At 33.6% G+C, this 19,256-nt stretch overlaps 3 protein-coding genes across 8 annotated transcripts; 2 read left to right on the top strand and 1 right to left on the bottom strand.

Annotated features, from left to right (window-relative positions):
* Nucleotides 1-150: 150 nt before the first annotated feature.
* LOC126867300 (mediator of RNA polymerase II transcription subunit 17) lies at nt 151-3,026 on the top strand. Its single transcript, XM_050621610.1, has 8 exons — nt 151-315; nt 499-678; nt 750-1,066; nt 1,146-1,355; nt 1,444-1,649; nt 1,730-2,302; nt 2,375-2,523; nt 2,602-3,026. The coding sequence occupies exons 1-8, from the start codon at nt 227-229 to the stop codon at nt 2,810-2,812; spliced, it is 1,935 nt and encodes a 644-aa protein (XP_050477567.1). The 5' UTR covers nt 151-226; the 3' UTR covers nt 2,813-3,026.
* Nucleotides 3,027-3,230: 204 nt separating this feature from the next.
* Nucleotides 3,231-5,094, bottom strand: LOC126867340 (gamma-secretase subunit Aph-1). The gene is made up of 2 exons (XM_050621760.1): nt 4,549-5,094; nt 3,231-4,447 (listed from the first exon to the last, which is right to left on the bottom strand). The coding sequence occupies exons 1-2, from the start codon at nt 4,779-4,781 to the stop codon at nt 3,964-3,966; spliced, it is 717 nt and encodes a 238-aa protein (XP_050477717.1). The 5' UTR covers nt 4,782-5,094; the 3' UTR covers nt 3,231-3,963.
* Nucleotides 5,095-6,560: 1,466 nt separating this feature from the next.
* LOC126867292 (DDB1- and CUL4-associated factor 6-like) lies at nt 6,561-18,507 on the top strand. 6 transcript variants are annotated; one of them, XM_050621593.1, is made up of 17 exons: nt 6,561-6,728; nt 6,796-6,993; nt 7,289-7,443; nt 8,382-8,499; nt 8,575-8,889; nt 8,965-9,125; nt 9,198-9,369; nt 9,446-9,700; nt 9,779-10,169; nt 10,247-10,356; nt 10,437-10,511; nt 10,581-10,638; nt 10,736-10,873; nt 11,293-11,554; nt 11,638-11,743; nt 12,558-12,585; nt 13,259-18,507. In XM_050621593.1, exons 2-17 carry the CDS (start codon nt 6,903-6,905, stop codon nt 13,344-13,346), a joined length of 2,523 nt encoding a protein of 840 aa, XP_050477550.1. In that variant the 5' UTR covers nt 6,561-6,728; nt 6,796-6,902; the 3' UTR covers nt 13,347-18,507. The 6 variants fall into 6 exon arrangements, 5 of the variants coding, with proteins under 5 accessions (XP_050477550.1, XP_050477551.1, XP_050477553.1 ...); XM_050621594.1 differs by having other exon boundaries at nt 6,561-6,993; nt 9,788-10,169; XM_050621596.1 differs by having other exon boundaries at nt 6,562-6,993; nt 11,302-11,554.
* Nucleotides 18,508-19,256: the final 749 nt, after the last annotated feature.

The raw sequence follows: 19,256 nt of genomic DNA, 5'->3' as shown, positions 1-19,256 counted from the left end.
TATTATTTTATTTGTTATTCTAATTAAGCTCTTCTTAGGTAATAATATTTGTATGTACATTTATTGATGATAGTTATAATGGTATTTAAATATTAAATAATCTGCTCTAGTTAAAAATTTAACTTTGACTTCACTAGGGAATTTAGCTGTGGGATAGAGAACTTTTTACCTGTCATATGCAGTCATTCATTCTTCATAGTAGCAATTGTATTTTAAGAAAACAATAATGGCGTATTCAGTAAGTATCTCTGTAGAAGCACCGATCGAGAATCAAATTCAAGAAATCACATACGATGGCCAAGAAATCTACCAAGCGTACGTAGTTTGTCCTTCTAACACTTACTAAAATTAAACAAAAAGTTGGTTATCCATAGAAATAGTAGTAAATGAACTTATTATATGTTCACCTAACCTCAGAATTAAAATAACATTTTATTTATATTTTGTAACATAATGTATTATAAAGTAATTAATTATAATAATCTATCATTTTTTTAGACCCCTTACATTGTCTGAAAACTTGGCAAAAATCGCGCAAAAAATCGACTTTAGCAAAACCAATGGTGAAGATGTTAAAAAGGAAACTGAGGGTGGAGAAAAGGGTGAAGAAGATACAAAAGATTCAGCTTCCTTTCAATCATCTTTATGGCCGTGGGATAGCGTTAGAAATAAACTAAGGCAATACATTATTGAATATTTTTTGAACATGACTCTATCGATGTAATAGACTATGATAATTTTATTTGCAGAAATGCATTGACAGAAGTATGTGTGTTAGCTGATGTTCTTGCAATAGCAAAAGAGAAGCATTATATGGTTCTTGATCCTGTGCCTCAAGATATACCAGAAGTAAAGCCTATGCTACAATTATATGCTAGAAAAAAAGCATTGGCTGGAGCTGCATCTGTCATTATGATGGGCGCTGACAGGTTAAAAAACTGTCAGAATGAACTAGCCAGAAATAGATCAACCCCAGATTTCCATATTGAATTACTGAGATTGAGACAAAATTGGCGTTTGAAAAAAGTTTCTAATTCGATCATTGGTGATCTTAGTTATAGAACAGGTTCATAGTTATCTTTTATATATTTAAATGTCTAATTTAAGAATTATTTGTATCACATTCAGTAATATGAATTTTTTAGCTGGATCTAAATTCCCCCAGACTGGAATGTTTGAAGTTACTAAGGCAGAAGAGGAAGAGAAGAATAGTACAAGTCCTCCTGCATCTCCAAGTCCTGGCAATAACGTACCAGGTCAAACCCATCCTCCAAATTCTAAAGCTTCTGCTCTGAGAGTTACTATTCCTAGTGAATTACAGGGTGTTGCTTACATAGAGGTATTATGTCAAAAAGGTAAGTGTATGTATGTATAATATACATTTATTAGTGTGTTTATGTACAACATATAACATCAATGTCGAATTATTAATTTTGTTTATAGACCAAGAAGATTTATGTAGTGCAAATATTAGTTTACTTAATAACAGTGCACATAGCTCCAATGCAGACATGCACTGGCAGCAAAAACTAGAAGCTGCACAAAATGTTCTTTTTTGCAAAGAATTGTTCAGTCAATTAGCGAGAGAAGCGGTACATTTACGTGCGCCTATACCTCACATGGTTGTCGGCAATCAAATAATGGCAACAGTAAATACTTTTTTGCTCTTAATTGATATGTATGATACATATTTATTTACGATATACTATACAAAATTAAAAAATTTTAGGTGTTGCCTGGGATTCAGTTAATCATAGGACTTTGTCATAGTACGGGAAATGACAAAAAACCAGCCGCTCCTCCTCCTCATAAAACCGATCACGACCACGTGTTAGAACACTCTTTGCATCAGCTATTACGTGAAGTTCATCACAAAAATACGCATCATCCATTTCCACATCCTTCTTCCGGACCTCTCGGGCCCAGTAAAAGGAGATGTTTAGCTGGTCCAACAGCCGCGGACAGATATGAGCTTTTAGAAATGACAAAGAGTCAAACTCTTTTAGAACAAATTATTCAACAAGCTCAACATTATTTCATGCGATTACGTACCGAGTATGTCTTAGATACAATAGCAAAGGAAGTAAAAGATCCTTTGATTGTTTCTCATTGGAATGCGTTAAATTCTCCTACCCAATCTTGTGTAAAAATTAATATTTTAACACATGGATACGACACAGTATGTCGAACGTCGCTTGTTGTTCATATAGGAGAGAAGTCCTTGAAATGCGTTTGCCGAGATGGTAGAGTAATGCATATGAGTTATGAACCTCAAGAATTACGGGACCTAATATTTTGTCAGGTACAATCACATTTTTTCTTTTCTCTTAATCTTTATCGAATATGTATGTAATTACTTAATATATTATTACAGATCTATCAGCATCAAATAACAGCAGTACAAGCATTGGCAAAATGTATGGGATGGCAGTTTTTAGCCAACAGTTCACACCTTGGCTTAGGGGCAGTTGAACCTCTAGGAAACGCTAGCAGTTGTATTTTAGCTTCACCAATAGGCGATAGGTATTTATTAATTTTGTTTTAGTAGGAGGCTATGTATACATGTATGTGTTACATCTAAAATAATTATTGGGATTTTAGGATGATAGCTGTTAGGTGTGAACCGCAAACGGGAGTACAAGTTGCGATAGCTCATTCTCCTCGGAAAGATTTCTTTCCTGGACAATTAGTGAGAGAAAGAAAGTGGGAAAATTTAGGTGGTTCTTTTAAAGAAGTTCGGTGGGATAAAATGGAAGGGAAAAATTTTTTAAATAAAATGGAATTACTTATGGCTTCCTTAACAAGCTCCTAGATGCTATCAATGACTGATTAGGAATTTAATTGTTCCACAGGGTGAAAAAACGTGATCACGCATACAGATTTTATTTTTCGTTTGATATACTCTCTACACTTTTTTATTGTATAATTGAATTATAGATGAATTTATTCGAGTGATATCTTGCGACTGTGATTCACTCTATTTTCCAAATTTCTCTTTTTTCAATAAAAAAACCGATTAAAACATTCATGCTTTTTAAAATCGAATTCGTTGTTTTCCCTTTCTTGTCCTAAACGAACTGAGATATTTCATCCTGTGGTATTTGTTATTGAGAACAAGGATTATAATTAAATGTACCTTTAGTTGTACAAAAATGGTTTTTATTTGAATGACATATGAAATGTAATATGAATCGAGTAATAAACCATGAAATGGTAAGTGAAACACAATGCCAAATGTACAGATGTATATTAAACACCTAAATTACAATTATTAATGGATCTTATATACATACAAAAACTACTGAACAATTCCTTACGTATTATCATCATTTGTATAACCTGTTTTGAATAGTTTTATTTTTTGATATAAGGCAGGGATTGATGCATAAATTTACTCTTTCCGTTTGATAGAACATGTACATACATTATATATGCATACATTCTTACATATATACATCCATACTTATCTTAGACTTTGCTTTTTTTTGCAATACAAACAAAATATCGTACATTTCAATATAATTCGATTTTAGATCGAAACATCGTCGCGTCTTGGTTATACAATTGTTTCGATGGGTTAAGGGACGGACTAGCAGTTTGACCAAGGAATTCTGTGCTAGAACGTATTACTATTTAAGTTTTTTGCGAAAAAATATTACATTTGAAAGATAAATAATACTGGTACACTTAACAGATGTCCATTTTGGTCAAGTGTAAAGTAAGGTCTAACATGTATTGGATCTGTACGAATATACTCCTAATCGTTATAGGCTTGTTTAGTAATACCAAAGATATGGTTTGTTAATTTAACATCATATCCTTTTACACACAGTGTATATCAGAGCAATGAATAATCTCCTTGCAATCAAATGGCTAAGGAAAAAAAATTTCATCATTCTGTGATGTTCATTCGGGTCAAACACAACTACTTGTATTTTAACTTTCTTATAAAAGTTTTCTCTTTTACTGTCTTGAAAAACACTGAACTATACTTTGGGGTCTGCCACCAGCAACTTTGAACGCAAGTGCAGTTGTTATAATCAAAACAACATAAGCGGATAAAGTGGTAGCTACGTAAGCTTGATATACATTTAAGAGGGTCATACATGACACAAACAAATGTGAGCCAACAACCCAAATAACTTGACCCCAATTTTTTCTGTCAAGAGCAGAGAAAAATACAACGCCCCAAAATGTATGTAATAAGATAAAGCAAAGAGTTGTGGCTGCTGATATTATAAAAAAGTACTCTGTGCCTTGTCGAAGTCCCATTGTTCCAGGTCCAACAGCATCTGCCAGGACATTGACTAGTGCAAAAACACCACTCATAAAACCAAAACCTAAACCACATACATATGCAAACACGTGTCTGCTATCTGCTACATGTGTTGTTGTTACTTTATCTAGCCCTCTTTCGGCTTTCCTTAGTACCCAGTATAAGAGATACCTGTACAAAAATAACAAAAAAATCAACTTTCAAGTAATTCAAGCGAAAGTAGAATATAAAAAATATTGTGTTTTAAAGAGAAAGTAAATTTGATATTTCACCTGAATGCTTCTTGGAATAGTACAGAAAATACAAGTCCAAATGCGAGGTGATTTTGTAGTGGCACCACAGCATACCAAAGCACCGATGACAACAATAAAGAAATTAACCAAAAGAAGGCACTGGCTATTAGTATGATGATTCTAATAGGTTCAGCTGCGACAGTAAATGTAAACATAGCCAACGGTGGACCGAAAGCCAAAAAGGCACAACCAAAAAAATCCATAACTGTCATTTTTGCGGCGAATAGTGCCAAATCACTTTTGATGTTTTCAGTATCACACTGATCTGGTCTTTTCGAAATGCTAAATATTCATAACCTTATGTAGCCTTCGCGCGGCCCGGCTAGTACTTCTTGAAGGGCACATTTATTCCCTCCGCTGATTGTAGAAATATATCAAATATGATAATAATGGAATCGGACACAAATGAATCACGATAATGATGAAATCACTTGGCACACCAGAGATGAATAGGGAATAAGAAAATCGCCGATAAGCATTGGTGACATTCAGCCAAATATACGCTCCACGAATTACCGCCTCTAATGGTCAAACAATCGAACTATACGCACATCTTTTTCTCTGACGTTTTGGTGGGAGAAAGGTGTGTATATACAGTAAAAGGGGAAATGTGTGTTTGTATCGGGCTGTACGAAAAACAGGTGATTCGAAAATGAGCGGCATTTTGATCGCAATTTTCATATAAAATAGTTTTAACTCCATTAGTCGAACAATGGAATCAAATTACTGTAATTTCACAATTATACAAATTATTATGCAGAAAATTATGAAATTATAAGATTGCACAATTATTCTAAACTTGCGAATTGAATTGCATAAAACAATCTTATTTTGCAAATGAACAAAGCGTTTAATCATTTAAAATCTTTCAAACATCCACAATTCTCAAATCATTTCCAATATTCATAAATTTAAGGGATAAGTTATAATATAAAAAATGATGAGTAAGTTCGAGTATTGTAAAGTATTTGTAAATATTAGTAAGTATTAAAAGAATAAAATAACATAAGAGGTATTCGGAACCTAAAATTTCTAGAAATAATATCATTTTCTAAGATATTTCGGGAGTAAAAAATTTTTGTCAAAATCTCGATTTTATATCAGAAGAATATAATCTTGCAGGAGGTTGTACTATTTAGGTATTTTTTGGAATCTGACTTTATATCTCGGAATTTTTTTAGATCTAATTCGCATTCTTTTCTTGTGATTTGTCTTCACTAGTTGCTAGTACAAATGCACATTTTCCTTTTTACCGTGTATACGAACATTTCTCCCACCAAGAACACAGGAGCAAATATGTGCGTATAATTCAACTGTTCGCCGCTAGAGGCTTGCACATTTTTTTGTTGACTTTTTAGACATTGCATCGGCGATTTATGAAAAAATTGTAAACATTTAGGAAAAAAAGTGTAAACTTCTCAATAGGAGACTTCGATAAATATCGATAGCTCTTTTAATTGCCGAAGTTATTGTGCAAAATATTTTGGAGAATATGAAAATTTTGATAAGATCTTAATGAGAACCACTTTAATCAGTTCTTATAAATTTTTAGTCTATATATGTAGATGCATGACTTTTCAGACAAAACAAGTCTGGTATTAACAAATTTTATATTTGTATTTCAAATAAATTTCTTTAGCTAAATTAAAATAATATTAGTTAAAATTGTATAACATTTAAAATTCGCTCCGAATACTGGAATAAATTTGTAACCATATTCGTAGCATATCAGGTATATAGATACGTAACAATGTACATAATCAACATGTTTGACTAAAAGTGTGTTTAAAGGTGAAAGTATAAGTGAAACTTTTAAATATAAAATTTAATTAAGAAAAGATATTGTCATTCATCTATAAAAAGATATATTCTTTAAAAAATAAAAATATATTTCTTCAATTTTACAGTCTATTTTACATATCATAAAATGAAGGGTTCTTTGAATGTATGTCACATCACTGTCGACATCGATTATACTCCTATGAAATGATCGAGCTCTCGCGCACTTTCTTCTTAGCATTGTGTGTGTACGTTCGCTCAGCTGTTCTGGTCAGAAGCGATCGTGGCTCATCCGATTGCACAAATTTTTGAAGCTTTGGAGTTTATTTTTAGTAGCAGTGCCATGTCGTTTTGGTACAATCCTCGTGGATTTTTGCTGCGTAAGAGCACGTTGTTCGTTCTCTGATCTATTCGATATGAAAAAACGTTTTCTTCATTGATTGACAGACTTCGTTCACGAGTTACCACGGTTATCAGAAATTTGACATTAATCCGGGATCGATGTGCTCCGCAAATTGACGTTTAATTTTGACCGTAATAGTTAAGGATTAACCATGAAGAAGACACGTTCAAATATATTTCGTGACATTTATTATCAGCCCTACAATGATTACACCAGGATGAAGCTTTATTCCAGCAGCAAAGGTATTTGGTATTCTGTTTTCAAGTAAAAATTTGGTAACCTTATTATACAGTGTAATATGGTGTAAGATCAAGACGTTTTTTCTCTATTTTAACGCTGAAAAAGAATTATTAAAACTTGTTAAAAATTAGATAACTTTGTGTTTCATTTAAATAAACTGAGTAACAGATTTTTTTAGATCTGTTTTCTTTACATAAAGACGCTTGCATTGTTATTAAATACAAACGTGGTGATTATCATATTTTTCAAATACCTTAATATTTAAGTTAAATGTTTCTTTGTGTATGTATATTTTAGCAAGTCTTCAAATGATGCAACGTATGGCATTGTTGAAGAGATTAAAAGTTCACAATGGTTGTGTAAACTCTGTTTGTTGGAATGCTACTGGAGAATTGATATTGTCTGGTAGTGATGACCAGCATCTTGTCCTTACGAATGCTTATAATTATGAAGTAAGTGTGCATTGTTATTAACTTGTATTTTCGTATATTAGTTGAATTAGGAATATATATAAGAAAGAATAGTGCTGTTGCAGTTACATAGAATATAGGTCATATTTACGAATTTAATATAATAAAACAACTACTTTTTTTTGCTGAATGGAAATAATTTTTATATTAAAAAATCCAAGATGTAAATAAATTAGTATATTTGTTGTATTAAAATTTTTTTTATTTTATAATGTATATATATATATATATTAATTTTACCTATATTTGTGTGTCTTGTAAAATTCCGTGCCAAGGTTATTTATATTTTCACCCTTGACAAAGCAATTTAAGAGACTTACACGTGTGTTTCTTTGTTAACAAACTGAGCTTGTATTCATATTTTTAGTTATTAATAAGAAATATATTTATCATTATGTGTTTATTGTATTTTCTTTATCTTTTCATAATATAATATTAAGTTTGATATGATAGTATTATTACATTATCACAATGCTATAAATACATTGTGAATGTACCTATAACACATTATAGTATAAAATTATGTCTCATATATCATATTAATATTTTTGGACAAATGTCCGTAATTTTTTATTTACAAAAAATTTATTATAAAAGATTAAGTGGTAACGAAGTTCACTAGAAGAAAGTACATTCAAGGAAGTTTCATTGGCAATAATCCTTTTTCAAGGAAATATCATAGATGGTTTAATTCTAGTCAAGGTCTAACATTGACATAGATAGAAATACAGAAGCTTTGCCAAATGAACAAAAACCCTTGCGTGTAATGCATGTATGCTAATTTTATCATTTAGAACCATCAATCTAGAACTATCTTGCTAATTAAATAGGATAAGAAGTTCTACATATATTTAATGTCATGAATATATAAGCATAGACAGAAACATTAACAATGAATTCAATTCACATTTTTGTTACAGGTATTAACAGACTATAAGACCAGTCATAGAGCAAATATATTTAGTGCAAAGTTTTTGCCTAATAGTGGTGATCATCGGATAGTTTCTTGTAGTGGTGATGGCATTATTTTGTATACAGGTGAAGATTCAATGACCTTTGACTAAACGCTATGACAGGCTGCGTGAACTAACAGGAAAATTTTCATGGTTACAGATTTAATAAGAAGAACAAAAACATTTCATAATCAATTTAATTGTCATGTCGGTACTACATATGAAATAGCGACAATACCCGGTGAGCCGCATAATTTTTTAAGCTGTGGGGAAGATGGAACTGTGAGATGGTTTGATCTTAGAATAAAGGACAAGTGTAATACTTCAAGGTGCACGGAGGATGTGTTAGTTTCTTGTGAAAGAGCTATAACTGCTTTGTCTGTAAATCTTGCTTCACCCCATCAAATAGCGATAGGTTGTTCTGACAGTACAGTTAGAATACTTGACAGAAGAACACTTGGAACACCAGCTACTGGTAACTGGAGTACTTAACATAATAAAAGAAACCAAATATAAGAGCAGTTAAAAGATTTGTCAAATAATTTTGCAGGCTGGACAGATACGCCTGGAGCAGTAAAGGCCTTATGTACTTTCACTGTCCCGGAATTTGAAGGGAATTCTTACAGAATAACATCATTGAATTATAGTCCAGATGGGCAGGATGTTCTTGTTAGTTATAGCAGCGATCATCTTTACCTGTTCAATGTGAAGGTATAAAAGACATTTCCCTTTCAAGGAAATACGCGTACTATATTCAGCTACAAAATCGATCGGTTTATTTAGGACCAAGCTAGTATACAGTTAAAGAAAGATGTCGCAGTTAGAAAAGGAGAGGGTAAGAAGCAAAGATTACGTTCGCCATTGCCAGTACGTAGACTAAGACTTAGAGGAGACTGGTCTGATACCGGTCCCGATGCTCGACCTGAATGCGAGGGTGGTCGACGTAGCGGTACAGGTACTTGAATATTAAATGTCTGTTATTTTTAACTTGCTGAAACAACAATGTATACATTTACTTTTGCGTATTTTAGAAATTGCTCAAGCCAGACCTGTTCTTCAAACTTCTTTAATGCAGAGAATGACTGATGTTCTCAGTAGAATGTTAAATGACCCAGCCACTAGAGCCGCTTTATGCGGCGGCGGCGAAGATAGCTTAGAAGGCGTGATTGATCATCAAGATAACACTCAAAATAGCAACGAAAGCGTTACGGAATCAAACGAAGAGAGACGAGACAACGAAACCGAAAGGGTTGAAAGAGCTCCGACTCAGGCTAATCAAGAAATAGGTATTTATATAATTATATCTTATTTGAAGTTGTTTGATTCCTATCAGATTATCAGAATGATAAATGGATAACTCGTAGCTGTTTCAGAGCAACAACCAGATAGATTAGAAAGTCCAAGTACTAGCGGTACGCAAAGTAATCCTGGGACAAGTTACTCTGTAGAAACGAAAGAAGAAATGCCATCCAATGAAACAATGCCTTTGAAGCAAACGATCGATGAGAGTTCATCGTCGGTCGAATCCAAATCACATGTTCCTATGGAAATTGAATCTAGTCAAGTAGAAACACAACAGTGTTTTGCTCAACCGTGTTCATCGCGTACTATGGATAAGTCCAGTGATCTACCGGAAGATGATCAAAGTAGCAATGACGACTCTCCTTGTAGCAGTATGGAAAATAAACAAGAAGGACATATGATGGAAAACCTTCAAGATAGATTAACGAAAATGAGAGTCGGATTCCTTGAAAAGTATGAAAGAATAATACTAAATGAATCAGACTCATATTTCGATCGAATATTTCTATTCGTTTACGTTTTATTTACAGACACGGCACTGAACCTGCTGTAAGTTTAACTTATACGGATAAAAGTTCATCAAGTGCAACGATATCTCTTGGTGTAGCCGATGAGATGATCCGTGATGGTTATCATGCGGGTACATCATTATTTTTTTAATTGTCTTATAAGTATATTTCTACTTGTATTTATTTTGAATAAAAACATTCCATTGTGTAGGACCATCTGGAAGTAGTGGAACATTCTCGGGCAGAAATCATGACAAACATATACGATATAGTGATATACAAGAAAGTAAGTTGATGTAACGTAAACAGATATATCTTTCAGAAGATCAGAAATCATACATTATCTTTTTGACAGAGACTGATGAAAGCGCTTTTAGTGATAGCGAGGATGAAGATATACAAGCTGGAGGAAGGTATGTCATAAATATTTAAAATGTTATAAGTAGAAGGTTTCTGCAACGTAATGTTAAATACTTGAGTATAAAATTGCGTTTTTCTCAAATAATTTAGATTAGGAAGTTCAGCAGATACAGAAATGGAGGAAGCTATGGGAGATGCTCCAACGCGTCGAGGATCGGCGAATTTCGACAAAACGTGCGTAACGGAGCTTCGTGTCAAGCAGAAATATATGGGACACCGTAACGCTAGGTATATTTCTATCTTCCGCATTGTTGTAACTTTCAATCTGGTGGTCGTGAACGATTAACGCAATTCTCGCGTAATAAATGACGATATCTTGAGAAGGCTATATATGATTAAATTTTGTGACTAAAAGATTAACATGGAATCCATTGCAATCGAAACCTTTTTAATCGAAACATTTGTGGAACGTTGTTGAAACACCAATTCTATTTGGCGAGTTTGGTTTCTTGAAAACCTTTACCTTCATGTATATAACGTTTTAACGTTTGTATTCATTGTGTCTGTACAAAGATATTTGAGTTGTTCTCGGAAACCATGATTGTTGACACGTTTTTAATTCCGAAAAAGCCTTCGAACGGCGTGGGCCATATCGTATAAGGCCGCCATATTATCTGATCAGTTGGTCTTCCTCCGCTTGACTCTAGTTTCTTTAGGACCATGATTAAAGAAGCAAACTTTTGGGGCAACGATTTCGTCATGTCGGGTAGCGATTGTGGCCATGTGTTCATATGGGAGAAAGACACGGCCAGGTTATGCATGTTACTGGAAGCAGATCAACATGTCGTTAACTGTTTGCAACCACATCCGTATTTACCACTGCTGGCCACAGCTGGTATTGATTACGATGTTAAGCTTTGGGCACCGATAAGCGAAGAGTCCAGCTTTGATGAAAAGTTTGCGGAAGATGTAAGCCCTTATATATTATTTACCATTAAATACTTAAATACTAATAATTAAATGATGAAATATAAAAATAATGGAATTTACAGTTGAAAAAGAGGAATGCAGTCATGTTGGAAGAGACGAAAGACACAATGACTGTACCGGCTGTTTTTATGATCAGAATGCTGGCATGTCTCAATCAGATACGCAGAGGTAGTGAAAACTTATAATACTTTCCAAGCCTTCCGGTAGTACACTACATTAGTATGACCAACGTAATTAAGAGTAACATAGTGAAGAAATTCGGCTGCTTTTTCCCCCGATTAACGCGCAGGTATCGGAGTAAATAACGGCGTACAAAGTTTGAATCTAACAGCTCCTTTTTCTTCACGTTTGTGAACTTGTCCATAACTTTTGTAACAATACCATTACGTTCATGAAATTTCATCATACTTTATTCTCTTTTTTTTACATATATTTTTAAGGAACTCTATAAAGATACTTGTACATGCTTGTTTACAAATTCTATGTTATATATAATTTAAAATAAGAAGAAAGGATAAAGAGTTAACAGAGAAGGACAAAATAAAGTACAAAATATTAACTTATCATTTCTAAGCCCCAGAGGCTATAAGAATAAAAAGAAAAAAAGTAATATAAAAATATGACATAAACAATGATAATACAGATAACGAAAAGTTTTGTAATTTTTTATGCATATAACAAATTTACATATGTATACAAGAGAGAGAGCGAGAGAAGGACAAATATCGATTAAATGACATATGCATGTAATGTCACATCGGTATTTTACCATTGCAAATTATTGTAGCGATGAAAATAAAGTTTTTAATCAATACACGATATATCTTTAATATACCAGGAAATGTGTGATTCTTACTGTCGAGGTGTTTTTTCTTTCTCTCTTATTTTTATCGTTGTAAGCTTATCGCGAATGATAAACGATTATAATCGTTTCTCTACTTCAGAATAAAGTTTAAAGCGGTAATAATTCTTTATATTGTAGCTAACGAACTAAGTCACGGTATGGACAGGTATTTCACGTAATATGCATATCTATGTGTATATTTGTCTTTATTTAATATTAGATTAATACTAGTAAGCACGTAACATATATTAAACGAAATTATGCAATATCATCGACTTTCCTTTCTGCATTCCTCTACTAATTGGCCATCTAGATGATAAATCTTATTATTAAACCAATCGATAACGATAACTGTTTTTGTTTAAAAAGAAAGAAACGAAAATGTATCATGTTTGCCAAGTGTTATGCTCTCTTGAATGTTATATATGTTCATACACATTAAATTCCCTAATTTATGTATTCAAACACGTAAGATTAGATTATTCTTTTATTAACGTTTCTTCTTTTACATGTTGTGCAGAATTATTTTTAAAGTGCTGTAACAAACAAAACGAGAGAGGAGTTTTCTGCATAATTTTGTCTCATTATCATTCATTTATCATTATTATATCAATCAATATCATTATTTCATTTATTATAATTCGTTAATATTTATTTGTAATTTTTTCGCTTCCTTTTCATTCACACGGGTAGATCATCAGAAGAACACTTGGTATAGCACGTCGCCGTTTAGCTCGTTTTGGTCATCCGTGCGCGACAGCAAATAATGTAGTCTGTCGTTAGATTATCATTCACTGATTGGAACGAGGTATTACAGAATAATTCCGGTTCTTTTATAGGACGCGGTCGGAACAGGAGGAGGAGCGGCGACGAGGCCGGCGAATTACGAGGTGGCTAAGCTGCTTTTGGCGATACTGTCGTCTGTGAAGATCTCAACTGAGACAATTTTTATCGCAACGCCAGCTGATCAGATTTCGAATTTACTTTCGAAACAAAAAGAAAAAAAAAAAAGGAAAAATTACAAAAAAAAAAAAAAAAAAAAAAATAGTAAAATAAGAATCAGGAAGAGAAAAAGAAGGATTCATATATTTATGATTTTCCGTTGCAATACTACTTCACTGTTAATTGTAAGGATATTTAATCTGATAAGCTTTGCGTACGTATCATTATTGCATCGAGAAAGATAAGTCGAATTTTTTTTCTTTACCACTTTTATTTTCTGTCGCTTCTTTTCTTCTGACTCTGTTTATACCGCGTGTTTGGTGTATCAAGCTTGTGCAATGTAATTGTTTTTCTCGTCTTTCGAATTTATAGAGTTATTATGTTTGGAGAGGAAAATACGATAAGGTCAAATATTTTCGATATTTTATACAGAATTTTGGTGTCAGGTTCGGATCTATAATTGGAACTATAATATAATACATGTTATTTAGGATGCAAGTAAAGTGCACTTGTTGATTAACTAATTATCACACATGTTTCTCGATAATGTTACGCTGTTGTAGTTAACTGATAATTGATCGGAAATGCACTTTATTCGTCCTCCCGTTAAACGACCCTTAGGGTGCACAATAAGATAATAAATATAATATAAATACTAGGGTTCCATTTAAGAACCTGAACCTTGACATTTTATCTTCCTCGCCAAATTAAACAACTTTATATCTCCGAACTTTTTAGAAACGGTTACGTATTATACGGTTAAATTTAACGTTTTCGTGTATTCTTTTCGTTAATGTTCAATTTATATGCAGTTCAAAGATAAAAAAATTCCACCGTGCCTATTTCACGGTCACATGTTTTCATTTTCTTTTCTTTGTTTTCTTTTCCGTGTGATGAAATAACGAAATTAACGAAGATTGGCCGATTTTTTGAGGTAACTTATTGACACATAGAGGAACATAGGCAATCGCTAAGTTTGTAGATTCGTTCGCTCAGTTCGATAAAGTAGGAATGCTTGTGACGTAGAGACGCTTGCAGAGAGATCGGAGAACGTTAAAGAATGATGTTCAGGCACTCGAAGGTTTCATCAAGGGAGAGAAACGTCGTTGTAGGATACCGTGGTGTACCGATATATATTCAGAGAATTTATTTATAATAAAAATTCTGAAGAACGCAAACGCATCTTCATGTTCTTCTCCATACACCTCCTCTTCCACGTGTTTCAATATTATTTCAGTCGTTGATGTCATCGAAAATACGTATACATAGAAGACTAACGACAAAGAAACGAAGGAGGGAGCAGGGGATTTGAAACGTAAGCGGAGAAAATAAAACGAAATGCGAGGTTCATTCAACAACAGAGTCTAATTTAATAACAAAATATGAACGCTGCATTTGTAATAAAATTAACCGTAATATTAATAATCGTTAAAATAATAATAATAATAATAATAATAATAATAAAATAATAACTATGGCGGCATACATAATCGGTCGAGATAACCATAATTAACATAGGTAACGGAATCCTAATATCGAAGAGGACGAAGCGTACGAGATATGTAGATTCGCGTTACAAATTACGATCGCTAACGAATCGACGGTTTTGGTTCACGAAAAAAGAAAAATATTTTACGACGTGTAAAATGTGTGTCAGGACGTCGAACGTGTGAAACGAGATCCCAGCAAATATCAGAAGTAATTCGGTAACTGAATACGTAATCACTTACGTAAAATATATTTATACGTTTCAAGGAAACAATTCGATGACTTCGATAATATTCAAAATAATTTTTTAACACGATAGACGAATTATTGTTTCGTACATATGACGAAGAAGAGTAATATATTGAAACAAATAACGATACGAAAATGTTATTTGAAAATATTTAACAGTCGGTTAAAGATACTGTTTGCTGGGGTCTGTTCGAGCGTGATCGACGAGAAAGGAGGAGGAGGGGATAGGCAGGTATTCGACCGAGGAACAACGAATTGGATGGAAAAAGAAAGGAACATAAAACGCGATGTTCACTGACGATTACCTTATCTGCCGCTCGTTTATCGAACCGTCGTTTACCTATCAGTCACCTAAATTCGAACGTATCTTTACATATGTATTTGCGAGAGAGTTTATCTTCTACTTGGTGAACCGTACGTCGACACGTGATTAATCACGAGAACTTGATGGGATATATTCAGTCGTATAATTGTAATCAATGAAAACGTTATAGAACATTTGTAAAAATAGACATGGTAAAAACAAATAATTATAATTGAAGGATAGTCTCAGTTAAACAAGATAAATCAGAAAACAATGATTATACCTTTTAGATAATTAAACGATATAGGAATAAGTATTTGATGAATAATCGTAGTTAACTAGGAGATTAGTAATATTTGTTATCCAGACAATTGGATGACATAGGAACAAATATTTGGAACAAAGTAATCACAAGTAACGGTAATAATAAAAAAAAAAAAAAAAAAAAACAACAAAACGAAATTAGTAACAAAATGTGCGGTTCCGTAAGAACAGCTAAACGATAAATAGCTAAAACCGAAGATGATTAAATGGAAGCTAAGAATGTGAGAACGAGCGACAGACGAGGAAGAACGTGGTACGATGCAGAACCGGAAGTGTATAACGGGAACGGGTGTGTATTTCCTTGTTTTATTTCTCTGAACATTAGGACAAAATTGTAATCAATCGCTTATCCGTTTACCGTAAATCCAATAATGTCTGTAATAATGAATTAGCGTTATATTAAATGTACCGATGAGAGATTTTTTTTTCTTTTAATAATTCACACATTTTTCTCTATTCGACGCTCTCACTCCATTCTCTCATTCTCACACTCGCTCTATCGTATATTCTCACGCATTCTCACGCTGATTTTCGTTCTTTCTTCCCTTTCCAGTTGGCGATTCCACCAACATGGGCGAGATCGATCGACGTTTCGTCCACAAATGGATCAAGGTTCGAGCTAATCGTTAGATCTACCAAAAGCCGGGCTTCGTAGAAACGCTCTTTCCCTTCGAAACGTTGATTCGATGCTTTCAAATACGCGACACCGGATAGAATAGAGAAAACGGAAGCAGAAAACTTGATCTACAATCCTGCCGCGTCGGATCCATCGTCTATCGATCATCGATCGTCGTGTGACTTAACGATTTCCACTTTAAAAAGCTTTGTGACGCTAATAGATCACGCTTTGTTAATAGAACTAAGAGATTAGATTACTCTTAATATAATTAGATTACCGTGTAATGCTTTTTTATCGATAATAATCTATTGGAAGCTAAACTCGATATCGAAGCGGATTATAAATCAGTCGTAATCAAAGTGGGGAAATCCTAGTCTAGATATTTCGAACGTTTTCAAGTCCTTCAAGTGGAATTATAGAATTTACGCGGCGGTAGATTACAATAGAAAGCTACATATTACAATTTAGGCGAAGAGAAATGGAGAATACCGAGAAGATCGATGATCGAAACATGAATACTTCGATCTGTACGCGAAAGAATCGAGAATTGTAGAATTTTAGAAACTTCTTTCCCAGCGCAAAAATTCGCTACTTTCCAGATTCTATGGAATTTATTTCTTTGAAGTTTTTATTTAGAAAATAGCGTATTTCACGGGAAATTAATTTTCTCTATCTGGTGTCCGTGAATTTTCTTTCGTTTCGTTCTGTTTTCTCTCTCACTTTCTTACTCTTTTCTCTCCTCATCGCAACGCTCAAGAAGTAAAAACACGAATGTCGCGCGGAATTCGCCATCGTAGATTGAATAATTCCTCTAAAATGCGCGTGACGGTAATCATAGTAACAATAACAATGACAATATAATAATGATGACAGTAATAATAATGACAATAATATCAATAAGAATAGTAGTGAACGTTTACAATCTATTACATATCATAATCTTTTTTTTTTTGTTCACATTTTTCGTGAATTTTTTTTTATATAATTTTTTCGTTTTAGTCGGAGGGGACGTCGCTCAAGATTTTATTCGAGGCACAGTTGGATCGCACGTCCGCTAATAGAATTCGTATCTCTCTGCATTTTTTTTTTTTTGGTTTTTTTCACTAGATTTTCTTCGACGCATCGTCCGCCAATCGCGAAATCGAATGGAGGACTTCATCGAACTCGTTTTGTATTTTCTCTCCCGTGTATGTGTGTATCCGTGTGTGTGTTTCCTCTTTTTACCATTTTCCATCATTCTTTTTTTGTTAATTTTTATCTTGCCTTCTATGTATGTTCTTTGCATTTTTGTTCGCTCCTTTTTTCACTTTTTTTTTTTAACTTGCTTTTCACGTATCGCGTATATTTTTTTGTTTTGTCTTATTACATTTTTGTCTTCTGGTTCCTTTAAGCTCGAAATGGTTTGTTCTTCGTTTTACTATTTTAGTTTCTTTTTGAACAACGTTCAAACGTTCGACCGTTCGACGCGCACGCTCGATGATAAAAAGTAAAGATTAAAAAATCGCACTGTCACGTGTGCGATTAATCTATGTTTTATTTTTTTCTTTGGCGAGTGTGCATCGATCGTCGACTAAGCGTTCCTTTGTAATATGTTTCCTTTCTTTTTCCTCTCGATGTTGAAGCGTAGAAGATATGTAAGTGTATCGACGCTGTTTTGAAACGAGATCGTCTCGACAATTCGAAACTTGTTATTTATCTCATTATTAGCACTATTAATTAGATTCCTCTTTTCTAATTATTCGAGATAATACGCGTCGAAACCGGTCGAATTCTGGCTGTGAGATATATCGTCGATCCGAATTAGTCGGATCCGGAAATGTCGTGCAAAATCAACCGAGCTGTACCTCAATTGGATTATTATGAATCACGCGTACGCATGCACAAATAGACGCACGCACACGCTAAAAAGTTACGATAATTAATAATTCTATATTGCGTAGGTTAGGGTCGCAAAAAGTTACGGAACGATAAAAAACCCTTCGAAACGCGGACCTTCGAAGTAGCGTAGAGACGAAAAGAGAGGTCAAAATAGCCGAAGACCGCGTCTTTACGTTGCTTTCTTCTCGCAGCCGTCGTCTTTTAGTTTGTTTCGTCGATTGTTAGGAACCACGGTTCCGTTCTTACTTTCTTTTTCTTTTTTTTTTTTTTTTTTCGTAAAATAATCTATCGAAGACACGATCACCAATCAGTGACCTTCTGGTTTTCTCACGTTAAAAATTTATACGTATCGGGAATGAACGATTAAAAATATAGCTCGAAAAATTTGCTAGACAGTTTAATTAAATTGGACTTAGTAGGTATCGCGTGGGAACGATAGGTAAGGTACAGTGGAAAAGGAAACTGCTACGAAGGAAGTATCAATAGTTTGTTCGAATCCGATTAGCTAAAAGGCACTGATACTTGCAGTATTAATGTCTTCCCTAACTTCGACGAAATTAGCAAGGAAATGTTGATACTTGGCAGCAATGCTTCCTGCGGCGTTCTTTGTTCTTTTTCTGAGGAGGATCAGCACTTTTGCTGTAGCTAGTGTTTCCGAATGCCACTATCCCTTTTCCGATATCGTATCTTTTATTCGTAACAAACTTAACGGATGGAAACTATTCATCTCACTAGAAGACTATTTTAAGTTGTTATCATTAAATTGGGCTAATGAAACGAATAATGTTATCATTATCAGAGAATAGGGTTATTTACAGGAAGGAGAACGAATATAGAAGAAGTGTACGAGGGCGATCGGTAAAAATAATAAAAATGATAGAGAAGCTTAACTGACGAAGACAACAAAAATTGCTCTTTATTATACTTCTCTTAGTTGCGAAAAATATGTTTCTAAATATAATCTAACTTTCTTGATCACAGACATTGGGAAAAAAAGATTAGTAAATAGTAAAGAATAAAGGAATAAAAATAA

This window comes from Bombus huntii, chromosome 7 (genome assembly GCF_024542735.1).
Source record: "Bombus huntii isolate Logan2020A chromosome 7, iyBomHunt1.1, whole genome shotgun sequence".
NCBI classification, from domain to species: Eukaryota; Metazoa; Arthropoda; class Insecta; order Hymenoptera; family Apidae; genus Bombus; species Bombus huntii.
Note: the sequence above shows the minus strand (reverse complement) of the source record. Positions and strands in the feature narration are given on the sequence as shown.

Excerpts from the sequence above, each read along its gene's own strand:
- LOC126867340 (XM_050621760.1), bottom strand. The coding sequence starts at position 4,781 with ATGACAGTTATGGATTTTTTTGGTTGTGCCTTTTTGGCTTTCGGTCCA. Across the intron at positions 4,448-4,548 it reads CTATTCCAAGAAGCATTCAG|GTATCTCTTATACTGGGTAC; the intron begins GTGAAATATCAA and ends ATTTTTGTACAG.
- LOC126867292 (XM_050621593.1), top strand. The coding sequence starts at position 6,903 with ATGAAGAAGACACGTTCAAATATATTTCGTGACATTTATTATCAGCCC. Across the intron at positions 9,370-9,445 it reads TGGTCGACGTAGCGGTACAG|AAATTGCTCAAGCCAGACCT; the intron begins GTACTTGAATAT and ends TGCGTATTTTAG. Across the intron at positions 10,639-10,735 it reads GATATACAAGCTGGAGGAAG|ATTAGGAAGTTCAGCAGATA; the intron begins GTATGTCATAAA and ends CAAATAATTTAG.
- LOC126867300 (XM_050621610.1), top strand. The coding sequence starts at position 227 with ATGGCGTATTCAGTAAGTATCTCTGTAGAAGCACCGATCGAGAATCAA. Across the intron at positions 1,356-1,443 it reads AGAGGTATTATGTCAAAAAG|ACCAAGAAGATTTATGTAGT; the intron begins GTAAGTGTATGT and ends TTTTGTTTATAG. Across the intron at positions 2,524-2,601 it reads GCTTCACCAATAGGCGATAG|GATGATAGCTGTTAGGTGTG; the intron begins GTATTTATTAAT and ends TTGGGATTTTAG.